At 61.4% G+C, this 15,056-nt stretch overlaps 1 protein-coding gene across 2 annotated transcripts in view; it reads right to left on the bottom strand.

The window, feature by feature from the left end:
* Nucleotides 1–15,056, bottom strand: part of ZC3H3 (zinc finger CCCH-type containing 3) — a 106,382-nt gene that overhangs the window by 69,269 nt on the left and 22,057 nt on the right. For both annotated transcript variants that reach the window (XM_050801005.1, XM_050801007.1), the window contains exon 4: nucleotides 1,402–1,555. In XM_050801005.1, the coding sequence (XP_050656962.1) occupies nucleotides 1,402–1,555 (154 nt within the window). The remainder of the gene's footprint in view (nucleotides 1–1,401; nucleotides 1,556–15,056) is intronic.

The raw sequence follows: 15,056 nt of genomic DNA, 5'->3' as shown, positions 1-15,056 counted from the left end.
TAAATCTGAACCTCATTCCCGATGATCTGGGGCTCTTATTAAGTAAATTAATTTAAGTTAATTTAGCTCGATCATGACTCCCGATCACAGTGATTTAGTGTGGGGGAAATTGCATTAGGAAAGGCCATGCTCACCAGATAGAAGAACGGAAGAAAATTAGATCCACTTAGCAATGTGAATTAATATGGAAATAGCAGGTGTAAATTTAACCTTATCGAGAGAATAAAAATTATCTTCATAAATTTGTAGAAATAGCCCCCGAGATGCTTATAAATCTATTTAAAACAAAAATATTACAAAAAGTGCAGTAAAATTAATTTAAAATATACTCCAGCTATTGCCTCCAGAAAAGTCAGCAGCAGGGCCAAGCTGAGTGTGGCCGGGTGATACGGGAGGCAGCAGGACACCGCCTGGTGGGCTCGCCAGCTGGCTGACCTGCCACAGGGCCCCAGAGCTGGATAGGGCTGCCCATACTGGTGGGTGGATCCCCTGGAGTTAGCCTCAGGCCTGGAAACCTCTGGCTGGCAGTAGGGAACCGCCAGACAGCTACGGTATGGCGGGTGGCCGTTCCCTGGACTATGGCTGCTCGCCCCGAGGCCCTGCCCACCATCTCTGGCCCATGCCACTCCCCCAGGAGCAGGCTCCCGCAGGGAGGTCAGAAGACAGACGGAGGGGTCTGCCACTGTCTGCTTCCCGCCAGGGCTATCACCCTCTCCAGATCCTGGAGATAGGGCACCACCACCACAGCAAAGGAAGGGGCCAACCCCCTAGGGCCAGGCCTCCTGAGGCCCAGAGACTGAGCAACCTCCACTGAGCAGGTGGCAAAGCCTCCTGGGGTGGGGGCCCCAGGAAGGCAAAAGCCGTTCCCCGCTGACGGAGCCGCCCTCCCAGCCTGCATCAAGGTCAGAGTGCGAGTGGGGGCCAGACCACAGGCAGGCAGCCAGCAGCAGGGCAAGGAGGAGCTCACATCACCACCTTGACAATCATACATTGACAGCTTCCAGACAGGCCGCTGAAGGCCCAGCCTCTCCCACCGGAAGCTACTCCCTGAGAGATGCTCAGACAGCACATGGCGTGGGCCCTGACTGTCCGGGCAGCGGAAGCTTCCATGGCACAGAGCCCTCACCAGCTAACAGGCTTGCTGAGAACAGCAGGGCATGTGTGCGTGTGTGTCCGTCCGTCTTCATGTGTATGTGGTATTCACAGGCTGGCCTCCTATTTGGTGCAGAAATTGCTAAAGACACAGAAAAATCAGGCTGGTCCCAGCCAACGAGCCAAATGCCAAGCAGTTCTGGGATGCGCTCAGCTCCCCCCGCCCTCGGGTTCTACCCTGCAGCCCTCAGGGCAGGGCCCGACAGCCCAGTCCCCATGCCTGCAGGAGCCCAGAGGAAGCCTTCCTACCTGGACAGTGAGAGCCGCCGGGCCCGCCAGGAGGGCAGAGACAGGGGGAAGGGCGGGGCGCTGAGAGGCGAGGCCGGCGTCTTCTTGACAATGCGGTAGCGGGTCTTGATCACCTTGCTGGTGGGTGGCGTCTGCACGGCACGCAGGCTGGATGCTGCGGAGAAAGCCCAGGGCACAGACGTGGGTCAGGGAAGGCCGGCAAGGGCAGGGTCAGAGAGGCTGCCCACAGCGCCAGCTCTGCCCACCGCCTCCGCCAGAGCTTGAAGACTCTCCATCACCCCGTGGATAAAACTCTCAGCCCATGTGGCACACATATCCCCAGGGTGCCTGGCAGCCGACGCTTCAGGAGCTAGCCAGTGCAGCCTCTAGGAGAGGTGGGCACCAGCCCCTCATACCCTCTAGCCATCTGGAGAAGCAATGGAAGGCCCACAGGAAAACCAGGAGAAGCCAGGGGCCTGGCAGCTGGGGATGCCTTGGAGTCCCCTAGACAGTATCCGCACCAGGCGGACTAGAGGTGGCTGACTGACTCGCAGCAGGGCAGTGAGGCAGGCAGATGGGCCACCTCACCCAGGCCAGAGGTGGGGGTTGAGAGGCTCCTGGCCTGTGCCCTGCACACGGGAGGGGTGCTGGAGCACTTACCTCCTCAAGCGGCACCTCCTCACCTCCGTGCCCAGACGTTTTCTTTTTTTTTTTTTTTTTTTTTTTTTTTTGAGACGGAGTCTCGCTCTGTCGCCCAGACTGGAGTGCAGTCGCGTGATCTCAGCTCACTGCAAGCTCCGCCTCCCGGGTTCACGCCATTCTCCTGCCTCAGCCTCCGGAGTAGCTGGGACTACAGGCGCCCGCCACCACGCCCGGCTAATTTCTTTTTGTATTTTTTAGTAGAGACGGGGTTTCACCGTGTTAGCCAGGATGGTCTCGATCTCCTGACCTCGTGATCCGCCCGCCTCGGCCTCCCAAAGTGCTGGGATTACAGGCTTGAGCCACCGCACCCGGCCTTAATCACTGTTTTCATAACATTTCGCAGGGTGATAGACACAACAGCTTTTTTCCTGCTGAACATTTCATGCAATTTACAGGAATCTATTGTCCGAATTCCCTTCCACTTGATAGCTGGCAATTTACCCACAGCTTTGAGCGTTGCATCTAATCGCCTAACTTGCATCATGTACAGCTCTGGCTGCCCAGGTTGCCGTGTACAGCTCTGGCTGCCCCGATCATTAAAGCTAACCCAACAGTGGGTGCAGGCCCGCCCTCCCAACAGCTCCCCTCGAAGCCCAAGGCTCAGGGGCTGCTGCAAGAGGCCCCCGCCCCCCTCCACCCCACTCAGCGTTGCTCACAGGAGGCTCCCGCCCCCCTCCACCCCACTCAGGGTCGCCCACAGGAGGCCCCCGCCCCCTCCACCCCACTGAGGGTCGCCCACAGGAGGCCCCCACCCCCATCCACCCCACTCAGTGTTGCCCACAGGAGGCTCCTGCCCCCCTCCACCCCACTCAGGGTCACCCACAGGAGGCCCCCGCCCAGCCCAGCCCAGGGGACCTCACCTCCTTCCAGTCAGTGCCCAGCTTCCCCTGTGCCCCGGACCCCTGACTGCCCCCAAGCCCCAGAACACACCCTCTTGGCCCCCACAGCCAAATAGCCTTCGAGGCACCCTGCTCCTTGGAAAGGACCAGTAACTGTTACCATTTCCCCAATTCTTTTCCAGAGCCCTAAACACAATGGACCTTGAGCAGCCAGGGTCCCTCCTGGAGGCCTCGCTTCTGGCCCATCTCTCCACAGGCTGGCTCACTCTCCTGCCCGCACTGCCCTGTCCAGATGTCGGCAAAGAGCCCCTCCCTCTGGCGTTTCCCCAGCACCATCCAAGCTGCAGCCTCTACCAAGGCACCTGTCAGCCTGCACGGGAGCAACTCAGGAACACTTGGCCCCAACACAGCATCAAAGCCTTCCCAAGAGCCCCCCCGAGTCCACATCAGAGAGTCTGCCAATTGAATTTTCAAGGTCTTACAAGCAAGGAGAGACCAGCAAAAAAATCAATAATAGCTTGTTTCAACTAAGCGCTGGAGAACATAAGAAGTCCTTAAGTTATCAATTACCCCGAGGTGACCTCCCCACCTTCCAGCCCTGCTGCAGGCTCCCTGCTTCTGCCTGAGGAGAGCAATGGGCTGCCCAGCTGCTCCTGCCCCACCTGGGCCAAGCTGGGGGCCAGCCTCGGCACCTGGGCAGTCAGGGCACCCACTGGAGCACCACCAGCTGTGGGGCCAGGGCTCGGGGTTGCCACCTGCCCACCCCCAACCCCAGAGTGCCCAGGTGACCCACTTGCCAGCCTGCAGCCTGCTTCCCACCACGGCTTCCCACAAGCCCCCCAGGCCGCCCAATGCCTGCTGCTCTGGGACGTAGAGCCTGGGGCAATGCTGGCCCCCTTGGAGCCACAGTGCGACAAAACTAGGGTGCAGTCCTGCTCAGAGGCCAGGTGGGGCCAAGCAAGGCAGGAGGGACACTGGGCCACACTCGGGCCCTGGGGGTTTGTGTTCCCCTCATCAACCTCTTTCCCCAAATTCTGAGCGCAGGAGCCCCCAGATCTGGCCCAGTTCCATCCCCATCGCCAAGTGCACAGCATCCCTTTGGCTAAAATCACCTCTAACCTTGGGCACCACAGCTTGCCCTCCCTCCCAGGTCCAGCACATGCCAAGTCCTCTAGGAAGTCCCATGCCCCACTGCACACAGGACCAGACTCTGCACTCTGGAACACTTCTGCCCAGGAGGGGCAGCTTGGGGCAGGCAGGGCCTGGCAGGCGGCGGCACCGTGATCACGCTCCCGCGCGGTGCTGGCAGCAGTCAGGTCAGGCTTCTCTGCCTTACTGCGTGTTACGTCCCCTCCTGAAAACCACACGGTCATAACGCGGCCCCAACCTCTTGTCACAACCTCCTCAGGCTGGGCAGGTATGTTCTGCACGTGTCACCTAGACAGACCCCTCTCCCACAGTCGCTAGCAGAGTGGGGGCACTTCGAGGGGCTCACAGTGGGAAGGTGGCAGCCAGTGTGGGGCCAAGCTGAGCTCTAGCCTGCAACCCACCCCCACAGCAGGGTCGTGTCCCCCACAGCCTGGCCCTGCAGACCACGGGCAGTCCCTGTCATTCCCAGATGGGCAGCTCGGACAAGCTCATGACAACCCAGGACGGGCAGGGCACAGCCGGACAGAGGGGTAGTGGCAGATGAATTCTGAGCTGGGCCCCCAGCGGCTGGCAGGAGCAAGGGCACACAGACCCAGAAAGTCAGGGCTGCGGGAAGGAAGCGTCCCTCCCCGGCCCGGTTCCCCAGGGTGTGCGGCGACGGCGTGGGCAGGTGGCAAGGCTTGGGAGGCTGTAGGACGCTGCTCTGTGGCCAAGCAGGACCCAGGTAGAAACAGGCCTCTTCCCTCCTCCCTGAGGACACAGGCCCAGGCGCCCATCCCTCCTGGCTGGCTGGGGTTTGTGTAGATAATCATGTTATTTAGATAGGATGTTGGTTTAATTCCCTTCATTACAGACTCCCAGGGCTGTAATTTTTTTCTCCACGTGACGCATTCCCGTGGCACACTCGGTGCACGTCGAGCCCCTTGCGCCTTTATTGCCGGCAATGCCCCGGCCTGCGTTATCAGCCCCGCACACACAGCCCTCTCCGCCCGCCATCAAGAGGTCACTTCTAATGACTAATCGATCTCATTAGCTTTCCTAATTAAAAACTTTACTACCGCAATGGAAGACAAACTACAAAAAAACTGCTGGCATCATATGTGAATGGGATATGAGCCCATCCATCAGCAGGGTTTGAGCTCTTGCACACAGCACCACCTCGGGCCAGGGGCCAGGTGGGGCAGCCCTCAGGCACCCCAAGAGCCCTCCTGTGTACCAAGCACCACATGCCCAACGATGCACCGTCAGGAGGGCAGCAGCTGAGGCTGGGCCCGGCCATCAGGGGTCCAGGAGTCTGGTCCCACCCCCGGCATGAGCTGCTCCTGCAGAGCCTGGCCCTGCCCACCCAGCTCACTCTCCTCGGACAATTCCAACACAGATGGCTGATCTGATCAGATGGAGGTTGCAGCCTTTCTCTGTTTTACACAGAGCAGGAGTTGAGGGAGAGTTCAGATTTTTATGGAACTTCAAAGGGAAACAACTAGGAAGAAAATGAGTTGCCAATTTCACAACTGGTTAATGAATAAAAAGATGAAACTAGAATTACTACTCTGTGCAAAGAACTGTCTGAGGCTGCCAAGCAGGAGAGAAGGCGGCTCCACCACTCCACTGTCCAGCCCACCAGGGCCAAAGTGAGTGTCCCAGGGAGCTGTCCAGCTGTCTGTCCAGCTCCCAGCCTGCCGATGGGAGCAGGATCAACTCCATCAGGGAGGGCCTCGCCCATTAACTGAGGTGGAGACCCAGAAAGACTCTGACTGGCCCCAGGCCAGTATCCACCAGCCCCTGGGCCTCATGCACAGTGGGCTACAGAGATGGAAGCACCAAGGCCTCCAGAAACAGCAGGCACAAGAGCGGGCCCTGGTGCAGACGGGCCCAGCGCAAAGACAGCAAAACTGTCACTGCCGGGCTGCCGGCCCAAGACAGTACCCTGGTTCTAGAAGCCCCTTCCCCAAGCCTCCGCAGGCTTCATCCCAGCTGGGGAGTGGGGACAGTTGAGGAGGAGGCCAAAGACTGGCATGGAATTTTGCTGGAATCGGCCATAGCCACCCCCACAGCAGCAGACAGGACGGTGTTGGGCCCATGAAGGGATGATGTTGACTTGCCCAACAGACACCTCGCACCACGCCACATTCCTGACAGAAGTGGCAGCAGTGAGCAGCCAGAATGGGCCAGGCCCACAGAACAGGCCTGGGGCAGCCCAGACCCTGCATGCAAGGAGAGCGAGCAAGGAAGGGGCCAGTCCAGGTGTAGCCCCCGGGGCTGCTATAGCGCTGCCCAGGGTGATGGATGGCTGTGGGCCGTGGACATTCCAGCCAGTCAGGCCCCCCATCCCTAATTCCTGACAATTCCACCTTCTCTGTACATTACCTGATCTGCTTTTTATCAACAGTTGCCCTGGCACCTCACCATCTCCACACTGCCTATGCCCTTCTCTGACTAATGGCAGCTTAAATGCTGCAAACCCACTTCTCCTGGTGTCTGTGACCTAGTTCTGTGTCTTTCCAGTCCTGTTGTAGTTTTTGAGGTGGTGCCAACTCTGTGCCAGCCCAGGTCTCTGGCCCCGGTGCCCTGAGCACGAGGCAGGAGGGGCCTGGCAACAGCACAGACTAGGGATGGCACCTTCCAGTAGGGCCGTGAGTGTCCCGCAGGCAAGCAGGACACAGCCTAAAGAGAGGGCAGGAGGTCCTGTGCCGTTCCCAGAAACCTGAGTTCATGAGGTCCCCCCGACACAGCTCCAGTCACACTCCCCGCCCCACTCACTGGCCGGGCCTCTTCCTCTCTCCCTCCCGCACTGCCTGACCAACCCAGAGCTCGGGGTTGCGCCTTCAGCCCCACAGCCGCAAGAGGGCGCCAGGGACGAGGCAACGTCTCCCAGAGAGCAGAGTTCCCACGATTAATCGCCTAATTAGAGCTGTGATTACAACAGAGAGTGCTCAGTGGCGCGGGGACGTCCATGTGGCGGGCGGAACACCGGGAAGTGCCCCTCCAGGAGAGCCGAGCCTGCCTGGAAGGAGCAGAGCCCGGGGTTCCTGCGAGAGGAGAGAGCAGGGCACAGGCACAGGACTAGAGGAGTAGGGGCTGCAAGAGGCTGGGACAGCCTGGGCGGGGGGTGCCCAGGCACTGTGAGGAAGTCGGGGCGGGGAGCGTGGGAGGAGAGCTGGGGGCACTGGGAGTCAGGGCCAGGCCTACCCTGTGCTCCTGCCTGGCTGGCACCATGCTCACACCCGCGGCCTCAGCTGGCTCCACAGCCTCTGGTACCATGCTGCCCTCAGGAAGCACCTGCCAAGCGCAGGCCCCACCTTCCACCCCTGCAGGTCCAGCTCAAAGACCCCTCACACCCCCACCCCTCCCAACTTGGCTAGGAGACTGCTGAGGGGCAAAGGCAAGGGAGTAGGGGGCGCCCCAGGGAATGGGGCAGGCAAGTTCCAGACCAGCCGACAGGCAGGTGAGCCCAGAGGCCCCATCTCCTCTGCTGCAGCTGGCAGGTGATCCCGCCCCCACCAAGGCTGCTGAACACCCAGCACCAGGCCCCACGCTGGAGGCTCACGGAGTCCCGTCAGGCAGCGTCCCTGACAGCGGCTGATCGCGCTCTTGGAGAAACAGTCATGAAAACTCCAACAGAGCATGTGGCCCATGTTCCCGAGAGCCCCGGGCTCTTGCATTTCAGACCGTGACGTATGTCTGAGTGGTGCGCAGACGCCCAGGCCTGGTGGGGGCACAGCGCCTGCTACTGCAGCCAATCAGAGGTAGCGTTCGCAGAACTGTCTCCCGTTGAAGGCAGCTCAGGTAACAGTTCTCACTATTCCTAGGGCAGGAGGCTCTGCCCATCGCGAGCACAGAGGCCCTTCCCTGAACAGCCCAGGCCTAGTCCGGGGCACCTGCTGGAAGGCACCTGGGCCTGGCAGCTCCTCATAGCCTTTGCTGAGGCTGGTGGGGGTGGACAGGGTGGCCCAGCCAAGGTGAAAGGCTGTGGAGCAGCTGAAATCAGCGAAACTCGCCAGGGCCTGACCACCAAGGGTCCCTCCACCAGGCCCTTTCTGAAGTTTGGCCCAGTCTGAGTTGTCCCCTGGGGCCGCACGGTCACCACCTTGGTAGCCTGGTGCTCACCCCCCACCCTTCCACGCGCTAGGTCCTGAAGGTGGCGAGGCCAACGCTACACTGGGGGTGACATGGGTTCTGGCCTCCAAGGAAGGGTGGGCAGACCCCAGGGGCCATCAGGAGCGGCTTCCCTGAGGTCCACCATGTGCAGGGGGCAGTGAGGTCAAACAGGAGGTCTCTGGCCCTCAAGTGCCACCATGAGGTCCACAGGAGACTGCCTGCTCTCCCAGGAGCCTCAGGCCATGGGTCCCCATCACTCCCACCTGGGTTGCCACTGCAGGCCCCACCCTGGCTCGGGCCCTTGTCTCCCCAGTGTCTGCATCATCTACAGTGGAGCTGGCCTGGAGCCACTGGCCCACCCAAGGCCTGCCTGCCAGCATCCACTTGGTGTCACCACACAGCAAGCATGATCCTGCCGGGACACACAAGTGCACTCAGGAGCACACGCGCAGAGACTAACATGCACATGGTGGGCGGTGGGCATGCACACAGGCGTGAGCACACGGGCCTGGTCATTCCCGATCCTGTGGTTCTCACCGCTAGCAGCCAGGACAGGGCCGGGTTGCTCACCCCACAAACCTGTACCCGGCTCTCGCTCCCCCCCTCAGGCCCTCGAGTTTTGTGCTGAGCCAGGCTGTGCAGCTCAAATGCGGCCCAACCCAGGAGCTGGGCTCACTGCCTGGACGTGCACCTGTGGGCACCCATCTGCAGGACCAACAGCCTCATTTCTACTGACACCTGGTGAAGTTAGGGGCTGCAAGGCCACTCTCCAAGGCCACTCTCCGAGGCAGGACAGGAAAGCCTCCTTGGTTTTTTGTCTGTTTCTTCTCTCTGCCCTTCTCAGTCCCCTCCCTGTCTGGCCCATGTGCAGCTAGGCCCAGCCGCCGCAACTGCTGTGGTCCTGGGTGTCTGCTCCCGCAGGACGAGGCCTGTGCCTGGCCAGTGCCCCCACCATCCTGTAGACACACCCCTCAGTGAACGCTGGGAGCTCAGGGAGCCTGCCATGCCCTGCACCCACTGTCTGGACTCACCAGTCCTTACTGCTGGGTTCTGAGAAACATGAGGGTCAGTCCCTGGGGCCCAGGCCTGCCATGGGGCTCCTGCCCCGCTCCCCGATCCAGAAGCCCAGCCTCTCTGCTCTTCTCTTCCCTGACCACAGATGGGCAGTTCCCAGCTGCTTTTCTCACCTAGACACCGAGAAGGGCAGGATGGAGCCAGCCTGTGGCGCACACACACTCCCCGGCCTGCAACGCCTCAGCCCTCCATCGCGCCAGCCAGACGGGTCATCGGCAGGGCCCCTGGGGCGCAGCGAGGGGCTGCAGCGATTAGTGCTGATGAGCACACAACCCAGCTGGTCATGCGTGACATCAGCTTCCCGCAGACAGCACTGGTAGGCTGTGGGGACCCTGCAGTTGTGCGGAAAAGTGGAATCAAAGTGGGCACCATGGGAGGCTCAGCCTCTCCCCACAAACGGGCCTCCCAGGCTCCTCCACTGTTTGGAGGGAAAGATCCAGGTAGGGCTCCTGCCTGATTCTGGCCAGGTCAGGCAGAACATCCCCATCACGAGAAGGGAGGCACCTCTGCCCCTCCTGGCCACCACACAGAACCCACAATGCCAGCCACATCAGCTGAGGGCAGTGGGAATGTGGCCAAGGCCTAGAGGAAGACACCAGCCCATGATGCCCACAGATGTCACAGCTGGGTCAGGCAGGTGCTGGGCCAAGGAGCTTTTGAGGGTGCCTTTGGAAGGGATGGAGCCTGGAAACACCAGCCCCCTCCACCTGCACCGGCGCTCCACCTGTCACTCAAGACAGCTGGAAACACCGGCCCCTGCACAGGTGCTCCACCTGTCACTCAAGACAGCTGAAACACCGGCCCCTGCACAGGCACTCCACCTGTGTCACTCAAGACAGCTGGAAACACCAGCCCCTGCACAGGCGCTCCACCTGTCACTCAAGACAGCTGAAACACCGGCCCCTGCACAGGCACTCCACCTGTGTCACTCAAGACGGCTGGAAACACCGGCCCCTGCACAGGCGCTCCACCTGTCACTCAAGACAGCTGAAACACCGGCCCCTGCACAGGCGCTTCACCTGTCACTCAAGACAGCTGAAACACTGGCCCCTGCACAGGCGCTCCACCTGTCACTCAAGACAGCTGGAAACACCGGCCCCTGCACAGGCACTCCACCTGTGTCACTCAAGACAGCTGGAAACACCGGCCCCTGCACAGGCGCTCCACCTGTGTCACTCAAGATGGCTGGAAACACCGGCCCCCTCCGCCTGCACAGGCGCTCCACCTGTCACTCAAGACGGCTGGAAACACCGGCCCCTGCACAGGCGCTCCACCTGCGTCACTCAAGACGGCTGGAAACACTGGCCGTTCCACCTGCGCACCCAGACCACCGTCTATGTGGGCAGACCCCTAGCTGTGTTGTCACAGGTTCACTGCCCATCTGGAGCCAGCCCCAGGGGTTGCCCACACTCAGCACCCTGGCATCTAGCCAGCCCTGCTGGTTCCAGCCCAGGCCCTGCAGGTTCGGGGAGTGTGCTGGTGACACGGCTGGGCCCTCCACCGCTGCCGGCCCTCCCCTTGCGTGCTTGCGTGTGCTTCAGGCCCGTCCATTTCTCTAAATGAGCCGCAATGGCAGCCGAGGCAGGGGGCGGCTGGTGAGTGCCCCACCCCCACGCTGGTGCGGTGGGAGCTGCCAGGACCGCGCTCTAACAAGCCTCAGATGTGGGATGACTGGAACCACAAAGTATGAATTTTTATGAGTCTAATAAATCACTTCACTTTTCTTGTGCATGATGGCTCCCAGGACCTCAAACGCTGCAGACGGAGGGCAGGAGCTCCTGTGTGTGGTGGTGGCCAGGAGCAGGGCCACGGGGCTGCTGGGGTCCTCCTGGGCAACCTCAAATCCTCTGGCCCCACGCCCTGAGGCTGCTCAGCAGGGTGGAGCGCAGAGACCTGCTCCCTGCCGCCATTAGGCCCTCCCTGCCAGAATCCCACGTTGGCAGAAAAACTTGCCTCAAAGCCTCGTCAGCACGAAAGGAAACTTTGCAATCACACACACACACACACACACACTCGCTCTCATGCACATGCTCACCCCACAACAGAGACGGCAGAGGACTCCAGTCTTGAGAGAGGAGGAGCAGGCGCATCCGGCCCCTCCTGGGAGCCCTGCCGGGACTGTCTTGGAGGCTGGGCCCCAGCACCTCCCCAGGTGGGTGCAGCACGTGGCCGGCCACATGAGAGGATGGCCCCTCAAGCTTTCACGCCCTGGCCTCGCGTCCCTGGGCTGCAGCCCCGTGGGATCTGGGGATTCATCTTTGACAAACATTTACGGATTATCAAATCACAACAGCAGCCCGACAGGGCCATAAGTCACCCTAAGCAGCCGTTCGCAGTGCAGTCTGAGTTTGGGCAGCTCAGTGATGACAAATGACCACTGTCAGCCGCCCTGTCCCCCCGTGTGGGATCCGTGCTCTCTGTTGTTCCACACTACCTGGTGTTTAATGACAACACTGTCAGCCAGAGATGCAGCACCACCGAAGCCGCCGCCGCGGACTGTCAGAGCCCTATTAAAGGGAAGATTGAGACCCTACTCTTCTTAAAGTCACTCAAGCAACACAAGCTGCTAGTTCCTGTAATTATTGTGCGCGAGCCATCGATCGCACGCCGGCACCTGACCCGCCTGTATGAAATGAGAATAGTTTGCTCTGTGACAGTCGTTATAGATTATGGAGGGTGGGGCTTCCTCCCCTCTTCCCCACAGCTCTACCCAGCCTCAGGTGCAGGGGAAGAAAGGGGGCCTCCCTGCCTTTCACGGCTGGAGGGGACAGTGCAGCATTCACCCAAAAATGGTGAACGCAGGCCTTGGGCAGGGGTGCAGGGGAGCAGGAGGAAACGGGACCAAGCTGGGCCTGTACCCCAGGCCACGCTCCAAGCAGGTGGCGTAGGCTCAGGGTATGCAGGCTGCAGCGAAAGACAGCTGGGCTTGGGCCCGGCCAGGTGTGTGCCGCCAGGCGTGCACCCAGCCTCCGTCCCCACTTCACAAAGAAGGGGACTAGGGTCTAGGGCACGTGCTTTGCGAACGATGTTCCCCAAGCTCTCCCCACCGGCCAGCAGCCCCGGCCAGCCTGGAGAGAGCCTGTGTGCCCAGAACCCCAGGCCTGCAGCTCAACCTGCTCCCCGTCTCACCATAAGAGGCACCTGGGACAGGCCCTTCCCAAGGCTGGGAGCTCTGACCGGATTGAGAACACCTCTTCACCTTGTCTCTGCTTTGATCCCCAGCTCCCGCCTGCCCCGCACCTGAGCTCCCTCCCCAAATCTCCAGGCCCACCTGTGCTCCCTGCCCCACCTGCACACATAGTTACTGGGGGCACCCAGACACTCGAGGGCGGAAGAGCAGCCCCCAGAGGACAGACCTGCTCCGGGCCAGGACAGCAGCTCCAGGCTCTGAGCGAGGCACGGTCAAGTCCCGAGGCCCTGGCCACCATGTCTCAGGGTACTGGACCTGGAGGCGGCCACTCAGCAGAGCCTCAGGTCCCCTGGTCCACAGGGCACCCAGCCCTTCTGCATGAACGCCATGGCCCTGGTGCTGCAAGAGGGGCTGGTGCTGTGGGCCAGCAGGCAGCTCCAGAGCCAGGATGCCTAGTGCAGAGTCAGGCTCCTGTTTGGGGGGACCCCGGTGATTCCACTGGGCAGCCCAGACTGGAAACGGCCTCAGCCTAACCCAGGAAGCCCCAGGCCCTTCCCTCCCAGCCCACCCTTGACCTTCACATGGCTGGGCCTGGTTGGATCCCAAGGTCAGTGGAACAGATTTGGGGCCAAGTGGCTGCCGGGCGGCACGAGGACCCAGCTCCGCCATGTGGCACGGCCTTCTCTCAGGAATCCTCTTCTGCTTCCTCTGAGCACAGCCCAAGAAAGACTCTTTGGAGAGAGTCCTGGCAACACCCTCTACAGAAAGCAGCAGCCCCTGAGAGAAACCACGTGTCCAACTCAGAAACTGCAGGCTGTCAGGACTCCCCGGCCACATGCTGCTCTCCTCTGGGCCACTCCTGGCCTTTCCTATGGCTGTGGGACAGTGGGCAGGCCGCAGAGGGGAGGTTGTGGGTGCCAGGCACCAGGTGTGCCCTGAGGGCCTCCTCCAGGGCTGGTCTTGGCAGCCACAGCATCGGGGTCAGGCCCACCAAGGCTGGAGATGGTGCGTGGGAGCCACAATCCAAGTCTCAGGGACACCGGCTCAACAGCTTGTGCTCCCTCTGGGACACACAAACATGCAACTGGGGACCCTGAGAAGGCAGCAAGGGGCTGCTGCCCTCAGCCGACCCAACGGGGGCCACAGGGGCAAGGGACAGAGGCTCCCCTGGCCTTGACTGGGGTGGCACCAGCCCGGCCGGCAGCCCATTGCCTTTGAGGGAAGCCCATCCCCTCTCTTCTGGATCCTCCATCCCCAAGCACGGGGTGCAGCCCCAGCGGCAATGCCTGCCTCCCGGCGATGCCTCCCCAGTGCACAGTGAGCAACGGACCCTATGGGGTCTAAGGCCAGGCCAGGGTGCAGCGAGCACTATGCCAGCCTCCCCAGGAAGGTGACTCACCGATCCTCTGAAGGAGAGGAGGGGAGGGGTAGCAGCGAGTGTGCTGACGGCTGACGGGGGCAGTGGGGCGACAGCTGACCGGGGGCAGTGGGGCACAGGGCCAGGCAGGCAGTGGCCCTGCATTTGGGTTAGGGTAGGAGCTGAGGAGGCAGGCTGCAGACAAGTCCCCGACCAGCTCCATTCCCCCTAACTAGACTCCTGGCCAATGCCCTGGGGCTCCAGCCTTCAGGGAGAGCACGGGGAAGGATGGGTGAGAACCACTGGGGCCAGCACCAGCCCTGGCCTTCAGGGCCCCAGACCATGGTGCAGTGGGCGGGACCCGGGGTTGGGAGCTCATCTTTCGGTAAGACGAGCTTATGTGTCTTGAAAGCGCAAAGGTTAAGAATGACTAAGCCTCACATGCCTCATTACCCCAGTCCTGAGCACCCCACGTCACAGCTGCAGAAACAGAGGCTCGGGGTGCACAGAGGCAAGCCCCAAGCGGCGGGCAAGATCTGACCAGTGTGCACGTGTGCTCACACTGGCACCCATGGGAAGGACAGGCAAGCGTGCCATGCTGTGTGTGCACATGGGCCACAGCGGCCCACACAGCAGCACGGGGCAAACAGCCCGCCTCACCTTTCATAGCCGCAGGCCCCACGAGCAGGCCACCTGGGGACAATAGCCTAACCAGACCTCAGGGCAGCCAAGGCCACCACTCCATCCCATGCACAGGACTCATCATGGGCCCAAAGGCTGCACTGCAGGGGACGCGGAACACCCCCGCAGTCCAGAGGTACCCTACCCCGTGGGAAGCCACGGCCCAGCACCTCTGAGCCCGACGGTGCCACAGGGGAGCTGCAGCCAGACCGCCAGCCCCATGCCATCCCAACAGACACAAACCACTCCATAGCCTGCCTAGGGCCGCTCCCCAGGCCTGGCAGGACTGGAACAGTACTGCTTGCCCTACCCACCTCCTTCCCACACGAAGGCACAATGGAGCTGGGTGGGCTTCTTCAGGGCCCAAGAAGGGGCCCTGGCAGAAGGCAAGAGCAGTGGGGGTGCCCAGAGCTCTGCAGGGCAGCCCCAGTCCTGGATGCATGGCCAGCATCATGAAAATGCTCCCAGGGGCCACCATGAGGAAGAGGCAGGTGGGGTCTCCTCCTCAACGGAACAAAGAAGATGCTGAGAGCTCTTTGGCAGGGGACTGACGTCTCCTGGGAGAGGGCAGGTTGGGGGCAGGCTCCCCTGACTTGGGAGGAGGTAAGAGCACCCTTCCCAGGCCACTCCAGCCCTGCATGCGGTG

The sequence above is a fragment of the Macaca thibetana genome, chromosome 8 (genome assembly GCF_024542745.1).
Source record: "Macaca thibetana thibetana isolate TM-01 chromosome 8, ASM2454274v1, whole genome shotgun sequence".
Lineage (NCBI taxonomy): Eukaryota > Metazoa > Chordata > Mammalia > Primates > Cercopithecidae > Macaca > Macaca thibetana.
The sequence above is the reverse complement of the archived record's forward strand: the minus strand, read 5'-3'. Positions and strand labels throughout refer to the sequence as shown.